This window comes from Rhynchophorus ferrugineus, unplaced genomic scaffold (genome assembly GCF_030347505.1).
Source record: "Rhynchophorus ferrugineus isolate W39M unplaced genomic scaffold, kcgeb_rfMv2 rfM2, whole genome shotgun sequence".
Lineage (NCBI taxonomy): Eukaryota > Metazoa > Arthropoda > Insecta > Coleoptera > Curculionidae > Rhynchophorus > Rhynchophorus ferrugineus.
The window spans coordinates 44,623,302-44,639,478 of NW_027472581.1; the positions used below are offsets into that span (position 1 = coordinate 44,623,302).

The following is a 16,177-nucleotide window of genomic DNA, read 5'->3' on the forward strand; positions in this document are numbered from 1 at the left end:
GAATGAATATTCTACAAATATTCTTAGGATTTCCTCTAAAACCTCTAAGACAACAAATATGGGATAACATAATCATATTAACTGTTTTTTTTATTTGAAGCTGGAAAACAAGAATGTAAAAAATAACCATCTTAAGCCATTTTGAACTAAACTCAAAGATAGACAACTGAAATTTAGCCCTAAGCAATAATAATTAACTAATGAGCCTTTTGCTCTAGAGTACTAGCCACTTCGGACTCTATATATATGTCAACTAAATCTTTTATAAAATTATGATATGTATAAAAAATATAAACTTACAAATAATAGGATGTATTTATAACAAATTTCAATAGTTATTTTCATACATTCTTTCAATTTCTCACTGGATTACCAAACAAGCCAACAAATAAAAACCATCTTTATTTTGTAATAATTTACATTTATTCGTCATTAAATTCCAGGAATATATAAAACATAGCACGTTTGTACTGAAAAATCCTAAATAAATAGAAATAAAAATACTTTTATTAGTCTTTAGCGTTCTCTCTCTAAATCAACAACACTTTATGTAGTCTTCCAAAAGTCGTAAATGTACAAAATGTCCTACGACGCTTAGCCATGAGACCACCAAGTTCTTGCTGTAATAAGAAAAATATTTTTTATATATATATAATTGATATCATCAAAATGAAAAATATTAACATTTTCACGATATCCACGAGTCACTTTAAAAATATATTTATTTCCTTTAAAATACTTTAAAATAGACATAATTTGTATTGTTTACATATATTTTGTATAAACAACAAAATTAAAATAGGTAGTGATACTATCCCATGATTTTGAATAATTTTAAAATGTATCGGTGAACTGACTAATGAAATAAACTTGTTAGATCTATAAATAATATACTAAACAACTACTAAATTCTTCAAAATTTTTTTTTTATTATTATTTTTAGATTTTAGGCGTAAACTTGTGTATTTTCATTCAGTTTAGACTATACATTCACAATGTCCAGATATATTTAATTTGATGCTACGTTTTAAGCAAAACTATTAAAGAAATAAAGAAAAAAAATTACATATTTTGATTACTACTATGAATTAATATAGGCGAATATTTATTGATTGCTGTAAATGAAATTCATAAAACTTCGATATTCCATTGTGATAAAAATTCGCGAACTCGAATTCACTAAAATATTATTATGTAATTAAGTGTTAAGCATGTTTTGAATAAAGTTCAACATCTCAATGGATCGGAGCTATTGGTCGATTGTATCCTTGTATGTTTTTTTAATCACGGTAAAGTGTCTTCTCATACATTATTAGTTCTGTTGCTATAAGCTAGTATAAGTAAGCAAAAAGAATCTAAAAAAGATAAATTAAAAAACACCTATTTGTTATTTTTTACTTTAATCCATTTCCAATGCCTTCGTTATGTGTGAAATTTGAGTTGGTGTTATTTCTTCCTAAATATTGAGGAACATTGCTAGAAAGATAGCAAAAAGTTATGTTTTCAAAAAAACATATGTTTGTATTAGTAATTTTCATTAAATTCAAGAGTGTAATTTAATTATAATCTATATCATCAAGGAATACGACAGAAAGTAATATACAATTATAAATTAGAAGATATATTTATGACGATAATTTAGTATATAGCTAGTAATTAACAGTGTTGTTTGAAACTTCTTGGTATCCATTTCCACATTCCACATCCATTTGTTTTGATCTTTTCTTTTAATTTATATGTAGATAAAGAAAGGATGGATAGAGATCCATACATACAAAAGCAGTTTTACGAGAGAAATAGGGATGATGTGAGTTAATGTGAGGTGAGGTGAAGATCTAATAAAAATAAATAAAATGATTCCATTTAGAGAACGTTTGAACTCATAAAACCCTACTTTCAAATTACAGTTAAAGGAGAAAATTAATTGAGATGATGATAATAATGATCCAATGTTATATTGCGCACTTATGTGCTGTAATCCAGAAACAATTATTCATTTCTCGTCTAATAAACTCGAAAGTAATCGACATTTATCGTTAATATTGTGCCTTCGAAAAACTGAACAATTTATTTAATTTGCCGTAAATATTATAAAGTGAAGCCAAATTCATACTATACCTTTCAGTTAAAAAGGGTTGCATTATCTCAGCTGTTTTGCATGGATGAAGGGTTAAAAATGGCCTGCATAAGACCGGATGGTCCTAAATATGAAAACGGAAACATTCTGTTAATATATAATAAGATCGAGGAAACATATTTTACCATCTGCGTTAAAGTGTCGTAAACATTGGAGTCGTTCATATTTGCATTCATTGACCAATATTCCTCTAACGTCAACATGCAACCATCTGTAAAAATAATAAAATAATCAATTCTTGAGATTCGTAGAATATATTCGTAGAATACTGGTGAATACTACCTTGCTTCCAAATATTAAAACATAGCACTGGTACCCCGTAGCTTATATTGTAAACTATATGATATTCAAAAGTGACTAAAACTTTCGTCCCATCCGGTCCATCTAAGTAGAGGGGTTGTTTTTTCATTAAGAATTTCTGATCTAAACTCTGTAAAGATAAAATGGCTGGATTAAAAAGTGCATTTAAAATTAAATATTTTAAAACAAATTAATAAAATTATTTTTTAACGTTCTTTAAGATAAACTTATTAACTGTATAATTATTTCTAAATACAAGATATTGTATTCGTATAATAGTTTTCGATACTATTTCTTTAAATAATTTTATTTATCTCTAACCACCACTACTTCTAATATTTTAACGTTGCTAACTGCACATTAGTTCGCCAAGCTACTTTTTTCATAATATACCCTGTACGGAAAAGTTTCCCAAATATAATTGCTTGAAATTTCATTAACCTACGGCTGAGCAACTACTTCAATCCACTTTTGTTTGCCGTGAACTGTAAGCAGTTCAGTTCAGCAGAATAGTTCCAAAAGAATATGTTAGTTCACAGCACCGTCAGCCCGCCATTGACTGCCTTACACTCTCAACAGCGTTGTTTATACCGGAATCTGCAAACTAGAGTTATTTTTGACTACCTTCAATTCACCGTATGTGATTTTACAACTTTACTGCTTTTTCTTGGCATAACTGCAATATTGTCAATCCAAAATCAACTTATCTTATTTTGATAATGATTGATAATCTTTCTTAAGCTTCTTTTTGTGCTATGTAAATTGACCTTGATAAATTGAATGAACTCAAAAGAGAATAGCCAGCCTTATGATCTCTCTTATCACCTTATATTACATTTATAGGGTTTAAAATTTTTTTAAAATTACTTTACTTTATAAATATTTTATTTTATAGATAAGTTTTTTTTTATAACATCTTTATTAGATATGCTTAGTAATCTCTTAATTATAAATTAATTTATTACTAGATTTCATTTGTACATTCCTCAATTATAAAATTACGATAACTTAAGCTATAGTTTACTCTAAACGTATACTACATACACTTTATATAAGTTCGTATGGTTTGGTTCTCTTCAACCTTCTGATTTACTGCCCGTTGTCCAGTAGTTGTATTGCTTCCACGTTAGTATGATTTAGTAATCTTCTTTCATGTTTTAAGGCGAAAGCTTATATAACTTCGCAAATCCATTTGATTTCCAGATCATCGTTGGTTACGTAGCGATAGGCATTAGTAATTAATCGACGAATTTTGTTTTGACAGCGTTGCGTGATTAGTTGATTTGAATTTTGAGTACAACCCCATAAGTCCAAATTGACTTTATGATTGTCTGATAAATCTAACTCTTTGATTTTAGATCAAGTTGAGTTGAGTTGATAAAAAGGAATTTCGCGTGTTGATAAAATATTGCTTTTTAAAGGGAAGATATACAGTTGAAGCAAAAACTTCGCTTGATGCCAAGTTTTTGGATACTGCCCCAGGAAAATGAACCATCAACGATAGGTATGCTAAGTTTAGATGTGGTGAAATAAGTACCGAATACGGTAAACACAGTGGACGTCCAAAAGAGGTTGTTACCGACGAAGGTTGTGACAATGGATAAAACATGGCTCCATCATTTCACTCCGAAGTCCAATCAGTCATCCAAGTGGACTGCACACCATGAACCCGTTTCAAAGCGTGCGAAAACGCAACAGTCGGCTGGCAAGGTTATAGGGTCCGTATTTTGTACAACTTTGAAAAAGGAAGGACCATCAACAGCGACTATTACATAGCGTTATTGGACCTTTGAAGCACGAAATCGACGAAAAATGGCCGCATTTGAAGTAAAAGAAAGTGTTGCTTCACCAAGACAATGCATAGTGTCACAAGTCAGTGAAAACGATGGCAAAAATCCATGAATTAAGCTTCGAATTGCTTCCTCATCCACCGTATTCTCCAGATCTGGCCCCCAGCGACTATTTTCTGTTCTCAGATCTCAAAAGAACTAATTTTGCCAAAAAATGGGTTTTACTATAGTAGACCGGGGACTTTTCAATTGACCTGTTAGTATACCTAGTTACATTGAGATATCCAGATGAATAATACCCTTTTTCTTGTGATTTAGATCGAAAGATATGTTACAGGTTGAAATAAATGAAACGTATAAAATAACTAACAGTTTCAGAGCTCTACCGCCCCTTAAAAAAAGAATTAAAAGAAAATGCAAAATTATTATTTTCAATCCAAATACATCAAAACAAACCCGATTTCACAATTTTTCAGAATTCAAAAATAAGCAGTTGATTGAGTAAAATTTATAAAACAGATGTTTAATATTAACATATTAATATATAAAATTGAACATAAAAACACTAATGATAATAAACATAACTTGTCTATATAGTGTATATCATTATATAAAGTATTAAAATCGAAACAAGTAAAGTCACTTCGGAAAATAAATTCGAATATAATTCATAGGGCATATTTGAAAATTCCCAGAAAAAAATAACTTTTGCCAGAAAACTATACAATTACTACCCGTCATCTTCATAGAAGATGATACATTATATAACATGAAGCGTAGTAAATATTAATGAATACACTAGTGATTATTAGTAAGTTGTTCAATAATGTATCAATCGTTTTCATGAGGTACGTTGTATCATACTATTTACAAGAAAGAAATAACAATAAAACCACATTTAAAAATATAATCAAGAATTCCCACGAAAAGGTTACGATAAAGTTGTTAAAAATGTAGATTCATCAAGTGTCAGTAACCCTCGTGGAAGATAAATTATATCATTATGAGATTTAAAACAAAACAACAATAAAGATCAACAATAATACTTGTTTAAGACGCATTTCTTAATGGACCAGCAGCAAGGAAAATATGCAAAAATATTCTGATCTGGGATGGTCATTTTAAACGCGATTTAATGAACCAGAACTTCTGTGACATGAATAAATAAATGGATACAAAACTATCTACGTGACCTTCGAAGATTTTTTTCATACACTAGAGTACGTAACATACTATTCAGAACCCAATCTATTTGTTTTGTTCTTATTTTAAAGTTTCTATCTTAATTTTTGAAAATTAGTGTAAATTATAGTTAAACAAATCTTTGATTTAAGAAAAATATAGATAGATTTTTTTAACATAACTTTTTTAACATTTGAATGCATTTTTATAGAGCGATTTATCATTTGAGCAAAATCGTCATCATCAATAAACATGAATTATAATCAAAGATATCGGTTTATTAGTCGGTTATAAAGCCTATTTTCAGTAATGGGGTTGCACTAAAACCTCAAACCAACATCTAATCCAACGATACCAAAATAAATTTCTTCGCTTAATTATCAACGCTTATCGGTGCGTAACCGACTGCCCGATGACCTCGAAATCAAATGGATTTACGAAGTGATCCAAGATTTTGCCTTAAAACATGAAATAAGGTTGCTAAATCACGAACGGCAACCTAGAAGCAACACAGCTACTGGACAACACGCAGGAAATCAGAAGATTAAAGGGAACCAAACCACATGAATCTATATAGTATATTCAATGTTTAATGTGTTCAATCTTAAGTTTAGCTTAAGTAATCCAATTTTGTTTTAATTTGGAAAACATATACTAATGTTTTATACCACTCTTGTTCTGACTGTTTATTAATGCAAGTACAATTGAACAATATTAATAAATTAAATTTATAAATTAAGATTGTGATAAGGATATGTAAAATGTAATTAATTTGAAAAAATTGAGCCAAATATGCTTTATTAATACATTTTTTAAGGTTACCAATAACCGATATATAACAGATTAATTATTTCATCCAGTATATATATATATATATATATATATATTTATATATATATATGTATATGTATATATATATATATATAAATATATATATATATATATATATATATATATATATATATATTTATATATATGTATATGTATATATATATATATATATAAATATGTATATATATATATATATATATATATATATATAAATATATATATATATATATATATATATATATATATATATATATATATATCAGTTAATAATAGTTGATTATATAGTGTAGAGTTTGTGTAAACTTTATCAAAATACTGTGGCACATCCAATCATCCAGCATCTCAACAACCCCAGGTTAATTAAATCAAGAATGTAAAACATTCTATAACATAAGTAACATAGCTTACTGAGAATATAAGCATAGATATCTCTGTAGGACATTAGTTTTGTTATCTATTTTAATTACAGATTAATTATAGACTAGAATTAAATTCATTATTGTAATATTATTAGTATTGCGCATTAATATTACCTAATTTAGAACACATGACGCAACACTAAAAAAATAATAGCAAACGAATATTGGTTTCAATATTTAGAAATGTGTAGGCTACCAACGGATATCATGTAATTTAAATACAAATGCAATCAATAATTTTACAATATGGGATTATACGATTGCATCTTGTAAAATTCTTGAAAAGCTGCAATTTTAACTAACCGTCATTAGAACTTCATCCGTAAGGACGACTTTATCCAAATAATAATCATTATTTTTGTAAAAATATTCAACAACCAATAATCCTTGTGTGTATGGGGGGGGGGGTGTATTGTCATGATTTTACCGCATAAATGGAGAAATATTTTAATTGTAAATTGTGGAACTTTTTATAATGAATACTCATAATTCATGGAGCATTTCAATGAAAACAAAATAAATCTTGTAACGCGACGTATTGAAGTAAAAGAGGTTTTGAACACACGTCATTTAAATTCGTGACGTCAAAATGCCGTAATGTTGCTGTATCAACTCTGAGTTTTAGTTCATTTTGGCTTTGACATATAACAAAATTCTAATCCAAAAAAAAATTAACAAAAATACTGTTATCAAATATAATTTATTTTAACATTATAGTGAATCTAATTCATATTTTATCGAAGGACTTAAAACTACAATTAAGTACACAGTTATAATAGTTTGTAGATTAGGGTTGAGAATGCCACCCATATGTTAGAATTTTAGGCGCGTTCTTTATGTAGTTGTATCCACCGGAGGCCTAATCCACCTAATTAACAGTTTTATATCTAATTAATGTATTTTATTCTCTCTAGAGAGCATATTTATCTTTTACACTTAATTCACGTGTCCTATGGTATAGTCTTTACTTGTAAAGACATTTTGATATCACTGTATTTCTTCTTAATTTGTTGTCTTGATACCTGTATACATAATTCTTGATAAAATTAGGTTAAATTACTGCATTATCCTTAATACATTTGTAATATCTGCAAAACAGTTAATATGTTTTCTCTCCTGATACTTTTCAACCAAATGCTCATTTATATTCTGAACAATTACACACATATCTAGCACATACATTTTTTACACTCTACAATAACATTTCTTATAGTTATCGTATATTAATTATATACTCACATTTAGTTGTTTCCAGTCTCATCACCCTGTCTTAGAAATTGGCAGCATTGAATCATATCATATTTCTAAAGTTTAATTCAAGTGAATAACTAAGCTGTTAATTTCATAATTTGTCAATTTCTTCTTCAATGTGTCTGATCCAGTTCATCCAAACCGAAGGTGTTATTAACCATTCCTGTTGAATTATCCATAACCATTCAATGAATTATTAATAAATTTTATATCTAATAAAACCTAATCAATTGTTATTCCAACCTTTACCTTTTTTCATCAACTTTTGTTATCATAACACTATTTTTGCCATGAGTCATCATGCCATAAGTGACCATTGGGTATATTGTACATATATAAATATGATGAAGATATGAAGATGAAGTGATACAACGCGATATTCTTCTAGAACCAATAATGAGTGTTATTCAACGTATTTGTGTGAAATACTTGGGAAGAGTGTCAGTGCATGCCATTGTACTCGCTAATGAGCTAAATATGCGAAGTGACAGTAAAATGCGTAGACTAAAACTTATAAATAACACCATCCGATCTGATTATATAAAATAGTATTTTGTACAGGAGTTAATTTAATGAAGTCATTTTATATATGTCATGTATATATGTATATGGGGGTTGGAAATGTTGGGAAATATTGTATACTTCTAAAACGAATTTACAAATTGTGCCAGGCAATACATTAAACGTCTTGATGACGTATGTACAAAACTTCTTTAGATAGACTATATCTCTATTCAAGCCGCTATATTCGTCAAATATTGGTCCTAAATTGGAAGCATAACTTTAGACAAAGAGCAAAGCACATTAGAACCAAAATAACTATATAACAACTATATTGGTTAGTCGGAAGATACTCTATAATACAATTATAAAGCCAATTTGGACCTATGGAGTGCAAATATGGGGTTGCACTAAAAATTCAAATCAACAGTCATACAACGCTGTCAAAACAAGGTTCTTCGATTTATTAGCAATACCTATCGCTATGTAACCAAGTTGTGCAGGATTTCGCCTTGAAACACGAAAGAAGATTACTAAATCATACTAACGTGGAAGCGATACAACTGCTGGACAGCGCGCAGGATGTCAGGAGATTGAAACGAACGAAACCATACGAACTTGTGTGAACATTTAGTGTGTACTATTAGTGTAAACTATAGCTATAAGTTAATAATTAATAAATAATTATAATTTTATAATTGAGGAATACATATTGATGTATTTTCTCGCACTCGTCTTGCTTCGTAATTAATCCAAGTACATAGGAAAAGTAGTAATAAATTAATTGTAAATTAAGATTGTACTAAGCGTATGTAATAAAAATGTTATAAAAAAATATTGGTCCGCCAAACAGCTATTTATTTTGTTTGAAGTTACCTCTAAAATTTAAGTTTAAGTTGTCCTTAATTCGGAATTCTTATAGATATTATAAATATATAAAAAATAAATTACAAAAATGAAAATAATTGTTCGGAAAAGGGGAGTACTGCTAGACACCAATCTTTATTAACGTAGGCGCATTTATTATTTTTAGAAATCGCTTTCAAATTCCTCAATATTAATCAAACCATATCTTTTTGGCGCAAAGCCATCAAATAAAATTTTTTGAATGCTTGCAAATAAGAGTAAATAAAAAAAATCATTTTCTGAGCTACGTGCCGTATATTTTCGGAGAAGTTAACATGTTCAAAAAAAATGCCAACCAGAGTGGCTATAAATAATTTTTATCGGAGAAAGTTGGCCAACAGCAATACGAAAAAAAATGCAAAGCCTAAATTTAATTTTTTGTCTGATCTCCCAGTTCAGACAGACAGTTTCGCGGAGATATTTTTTATTTTATATTTATCCGTGAGCAATAAGCGGCTTCAGTGCCGATGAAAATCAGTAAATTTAAGGATTTTTTCCTTAAAAAACTTGTCGCGTTTTATTCAGGAAACATTTCATTGTTTTGTCAACTTTAAAATTGATTAAATTAACTGAATGATTTAATTATAATTTCTAGCTTTGTTACTTCTTAACTTAAATGAAAGTTTAAAGTTTTATTTAACTGAAAATCAAAAATACAGTATATAAAGCGAGACCTTTATAGAACGAAATATTTCTGTTCAGTTGTCATTGTGTATTCTTTAAAATATCCTATCTTTACCATGGGACCCTAGCAAATTCATATCTTCATAAATGGAACTTTCTGTTAGGAGTACAGCTAGATAATCTTGCTTATAAAATGTGTCATGCACTGAAGACTATTAAATAATATGCAAAATTAAAATATACGAATTACTATTATACTGCATTATGTACCTCCGTATATCAACATCATATATAGTATCAGGAAAGTTCTAACCTTTCTCTAAATATACTAGAAGTATATTTATTAACTTCTCTTCTTAATTTATTAATTTTTTATTTAAAATATAATACTAAATTATTTATTTTCCAAATTTATTTCGCCTTTATTAAAGTACTAGCCTTGGGATGCATTTAGTTCATGTAAACGCTTTTTAAACCTCCGAGACAACTGTTGAACTAATTTTAAAACAAACTTTGGCCTGTACTCATTTCGGCGGTATATATACTAAAATTGGAAGGATACAGAGAGGATTAACAAGGCCTCTGCGAGAATATGACACACCAAATCGTGAAGGTTCTACACTTTTATTCCGTTAAAAGCTCAGTAATACTTGACAAACTAATTCATTGGCAAATAAATCGAAATATGTTGTCATTCAAACAATCTTTTCTAACTGCCAGAGAGCTTTCTGAGTAAGAGCGAACCTGTCTGGTCCATCTGCAATATTATATTATAGCAAAATACTCCACCGACATAAAAACGTTAAAACTACTCTCCAACGCTCACTGGGGAGCCTACAGGTCCAATAATACTATGTAATAGTCGCTGTTGATGGTCCTTCCTTTTTCAAGGTAGTCAATGAAAATTATTTCATGCGCATCCCAAGATACAGACGCCATAAACTTGCCAGCCGATAGTTGCGTTTTCCCACGCTTTGGAACGGGTTCATCGTGTGCAATCCACTCGGATAACTGTCCATTGAACTTCGGAGTGAAATGATAGAGCCATGTTTCATCCATTATCACATATCCATGCAAAAACTCGGGTTTATTAGGCTTGATCATCTTCAAACACTGCTCCGAGACATCAACTTGTCGTTGTTTTTGGTCAAAAGTGAGCTCGCGCGGCACCCACTGTGCACAGAGCTTTCTTATACCCAAATATTCGTGAATGATATGATGTACACGCTTAGTTGATATCTTCAGAGTTTCTACTATTTCATTCAATTTCAATTTACGGTCCTACAAAATTATTTTGTGGATTTTTTAAATGTTGTCGTCGGTAACAACCTCTTTTGGTCGTCCACTGCGTTCATCGTCTTCGGTGCTCATTTCACCACATCTAAACTTAGCATACCAATCTTTAATGGTTGATTTTCCTGGGCAATGTCCGGAAATTCGGCATCAAGTCAAGTATTTGCTTCAACTGTATTTGTTCCCTTCAAAAGGCAATATTTTATCAACACCCGAAATTGCTTTTTATCCATTTTTTTTACAATAACAAAAGTTGCTTCACTCAAAATGCTATAATTCACAAAATAATGATCCGATAGCTGTCAAATTTATACTCGCATCTTTTAAGGGTAACAAACAGGCCGGGGACTTTTCAATTGACCTGTTATATAGCATAAACATTTTCACTGAAAACAAAATAATTATAGAAAAATATAATGTAATGTAAATGTAAATGTTATTTTTTATTTATAGCAGAATCACTTCCGCTATTAGTGTTTTAAAATAATCTTTTTATTGAGATCTATTAATAGTAGTATTAGCAATTTTATATTGGCTTGGATACTTGAACAAGTTTTTCCGCAACACTTAAGAGTCAGTACAGAATATATCAACAGATGTTTCCTCAAATTGTGCAGTTTTACTAAGAATGATATATTATATTACCTAGTATAAAATATTAAAAAACATGTGACTCACGATAAGTCATATATTTATTCTACCATAACCTTTCGTAATATAAGTTAAGACATTTATTTTTTGGAAAAAAATCAAAAAAATGATAAATTAATTGCTCAAAGTCTGTCGCTATAAATAATTATAAACCTACAATCATCGCTCAAATACTCATGTTCTATTCAATAAAAGAAAAACCACTAGAAATAAAATATGGGACCGGTCCAACAGTTCACATTCATTCACATGAGTCAAGTTTCAAATAACTCGATTCGTATTTTATAGTCACAATGTAAGCTTTCAGCTACAAGAGGATGGTGAGACATTAAAATCACGCATTTCGCGTTATTTTTATCTTTACTATAACAACTTTTTTATATACTTCTTATTTCAATCGATATATTGTAGTGTTGACAGTAATATTAATGTATAATTACTTACTGTATAGTAAGTATTCTTCTGGTATTTAGACTTAGCATTCAGGGATATAAAATAAAAAAATAATTCTGACAACTATAGCTATTATGGTTCCAGAATATGAAATATATGTCCGAATAGAATGTAAGAACAATCCTCGTACTCTTGCGATAGTCGAGGATTCGAAGTGTAAAACTCGTTGACCCAATCACGTCAGTAACCAAGCTGGACAAGACCGGAAAGTTTAATTGTGAAAAATCGGTACAATGTATTTTATTGGTGTATATTAAGAAATTATCTTAAGCATCAATAGTCTCTTCTTTATTCAATAGCTACTTCTTTTGCAAAAGCAAGCTCTGGAGAGTATGGCGTGTAAGATCCTGTGTTAATGTTTTCAAGTATGTTTTCACCGGTTTTGCAACATGTGATCGCTCGTTATCATGCTGATGAATAACGTTGTTTTGTATCTACTAATATACCTGCCGTTTTGCGCGCAATGCTCAGCTCAATGCTCACCAATTGTAATCGATAGCGATCTTGGTCTTAAAATTTTTTCGGCTGCTCAGAACGCTCTTTGCCTTCGGTGTCAATATCACCACTTTTAAAACGTCGTCGATGGCGCATGATTGCTATAAGCTTCACACAGCATTTGATAATGCTAAACTGCCTTTTTCTTCAAATTAAATTAAAATAGTAAAAACTTCCCCCAAAAGTGATTTACTCGGTATAAGCTTTTTTTTACTCTCTGTGATTCTACAATCTGCCCTGTAGGCAATAAGTATTTCTTATGTCTATATTATATTTACATGGAATGCAGAAAATCACTTCATTAACGATTAGCGATCTTCAGTATAAAATATTATCTTAATTAATCAGTCTGATTCAGGTTCTAGAGGAATATCGCGTTGTATCAATTTATTTGAAATTTAATACGGAGCATCAACAATGGCACGCAGTACTTTATTTTGGAACCGTTGAATGATGGATATATTAGATTTGCTAGCGGTACCCCATAGTTGGATTCCATATGACCAAATAGGCTTGAGTATAGACTCATACAGCAACACCTTGTTATCTAATAATAACTTGCATTTGCGCCTGATGAGCCAATACATTTGACATAATTTCAGTCGAAGTTGTTTTCGTTTATAGAGTATGTGCTTCTTCCAGGTTAGGCGTCGATCCAAGTGCATACCAAGATATTTAACTTGCTCTGCTTGAGGGAGTTGATTCACGATAATTGATATTCATTGGTAGACATGTTCTTCTACGCAGGCTAAAGGTTACATGGGTGGATTTTGTTTCATTGACTGTATTTGATCCAGGTGGGTTTGTAGTTATATTGATGCTATGACCGGATTTTCATGGGATGCCAAGATTGCTGTGTCGTCTGCGTATGTTGCCACAATAGTTATTTTTGTGGTGGGCAAATCGGCCGTATACAGAAGATACAGTACTGAAACCAGTAAACTACCTTGCGGAACTCCTGAATATATGGGATTTAATTCGGTAGGTTCATCGCCTTGATTTACAAAAAAATGTCTATCAGTGAGATACGATTTTAGTAACTGATAGTCCGGATGAGGAAGAAGTTTCTTTAGTTTAACCTGCAAGCCCATATGCTATACTTTGTCAAAAACCTGAGATATCTCTAGAAAAGCAGCCGAACAAAATCTTTTGTCATTTAGGTCAGTGTTTATTTTGTTTACAAGTCTGTGCACTTGTTCTATAGTCCCATGCTTATTGCGAAACCCAAACTGATGTTCTGGAATAATTTTTCTTTTTTCTATTATATAGTTTAGCTTCTTGATGTATAGTTTCTCAAAAACTTTCGAGATAATCGGTAATAAACTTATACGCGGGAGGAAGGTCACACCTTCTGGTATTTTTCCTGGTTTAAGAATCATTAGTATTTTCACTACTTTCCAGATGCTAAGGAAGTAATTAATTCGTAGCTCAGCATTAAATATAAATGTTAATAGTTCCATACCATTTTATGATAGTTCTTTTTAAATTTTACCAGTAATTAAGTCATAACGAGGATCTTTTTTAATATTAATTTTTCTCATTATTGTTTGTTTAACTTTTTTGACCGTTAATTTCTCGTGCATTAAGACCATTTGAAATGGCGAATCCAGAAAGCTAGTTTTGAGAATATGTCGGCCTTCTCTTTATTGCTTCTAGCCCAATTATTTTCGCTTGTTTTAATAGGTGGGTTATGCTGCTGGGGTCTCTTAAGCTTTCTTGTTGCTTTCCACAACGAATAGTCTGTAGCCTCAGTTGGTGTCAAATTCTCTAGGTATTCTTGAATACCTTGGTTTTGTTCATTTTGAATTAGTTTTTTCAGCTCTCTTTATTGCCCTAAATTTTCTCTTATTCTCTTCAGTCCTTTGCTGTTGCCAATTCCGTCGTAACTTTCTTTTTTCTGCTATCTTTTTCTGTATTGTACATGATATATGTGTATTTTTTCTTGGAAATGTTTCATTGTTAGGAGTCGCGGAATATGCTGCCTCCTGTATATTTGTTGTAATGTTTATTGCTGCCATTTCTATGTCAATTTCAGTTTGTAGCGGTAAGTTTAGAGAGATGTTTCGGTCTAAGTTTTCTCTAAATGAGGACCAGTTAGTTCTATTATTGTACAGAGAGGGGGTTTATCTTTGATGGCAATTTTTGAAAAAAGTGTTACTATTATTGGTGAATGATCAGAAGACAGGTCCAAACATGATTCTGCGTGACACTTTTTTGTATCAATATATTTTGTAATACAGAAATCTATAGTAACTGGCTTTTTATTTCTTTGTTTTTTTTTGTTTCTAAGGCCAATATGTTGGTTCACCAGTTTTTTTGCGCATAAGTTATATATGGTTGACTTGGTCGGGTGGGTAAACTGGTGGGTGTGGATTGTTTTTGTTGCGGTTGATGCCTTTTTTCTCTTAAGGCAGAATATACTTTCTGCTGCAGTTGTTTGTGAACTGCGCAGCCCTTGTAGTTCGCTGGATGATTTCCGTTACAGTTCCTGTTTCCGTTACTCTCCTGTTTTGTGTTCACCTGCACATTTTACGCATCTAAACGATTTGCGACAGTAAGTTTTTGTGTGACCGTGCGTTTGACACCTCGTGCATTGTGGTATAATTCTTTTTGTGGGTGATGGTTCGCATTTAATAATGTTGTTTTGTAATTTGGTGATTTTATACATCGCTTTATTAGTTCCATTAAGTTTTAAATCAATATAGAACATAAGCAGAGGGTTTTGTTGTGCGATGTCGTATATTGTGAATATTTACGACCTTGTGGCCTTGTTCAGCTAGGGCTATCTTGGTGGTGTTAAAGCCCGTCCCGTGATGTAATTCTTTTAATTGTTCGAATTTAAATGTTCTTTCAGATTTAGGCCTGAATGTATGCTACTGAGTGTTTCTTTCGTCTAGTTCTTTTACTAGACCTTTAAAGTGCTCCGCTTCAAACAATTGAATTTTTATTGTTTCATAGCTCACTGTTTTAATTGTGTAGTTCGTAGTGATGATTTTCAATAGGCCATGGATGTGTTTTATTACTCCTACCTTATAAACTGTTATTGGTGGTAGTTTGGGAACAACTTTTTCAGGGCTTGGTTGTATATTCTCTTCAATTTCTTCCGATAGGTCGCTAAAGCTTTTTTTGTCTCTATTGGTTTCTGTAACCAATAGTCACTGATCCTTGTTTGTTTTCTCGGAATTTCTTCTTCTGGGCTTCTCAATCGTTTTTTTATTAATGACTGCAGTCAATTCTGATGGTGGAGTTTGTGTTATTGCTGATTGTTCTAATCTTACATCAAAGTGAGCAGGTGATTTGTTTAAATCGCTGTGGTTTGCCATTTTTAGATTTTTAATATTTTA

At 30.7% G+C, this 16,177-nt stretch overlaps 1 protein-coding gene and 1 non-coding gene across 2 annotated transcripts in view; one reads left to right on the forward strand and one right to left on the reverse strand.

Annotated features, from left to right (window-relative positions):
- Window positions 1–400: 400 nt before the first annotated feature.
- The window catches only part of Atg10 (Autophagy-related 10), a 159,862-nt gene continuing 144,085 nt past the window's right edge, over window positions 401–16,177 (reverse strand). The window contains exons 3-6 of the mRNA XM_076393911.1: window positions 2,420–2,567; window positions 2,263–2,348; window positions 2,119–2,201; window positions 401–620 (exon numbers count right to left, since the gene is read on the reverse strand). Of these exons, the coding sequence (XP_076250026.1) occupies window positions 536–620; window positions 2,119–2,201; window positions 2,263–2,348; window positions 2,420–2,567 (402 nt within the window). The 3' untranslated portion in view covers window positions 401–535. The remainder of the gene's footprint in view (window positions 621–2,118; window positions 2,202–2,262; window positions 2,349–2,419; window positions 2,568–16,177) is intronic.
- Window positions 10,462–10,568, forward strand: LOC143192123 (U6 spliceosomal RNA). The gene has a single exon (XR_013004744.1). It is a non-coding gene; the product is annotated as a U6 spliceosomal RNA (small nuclear RNA).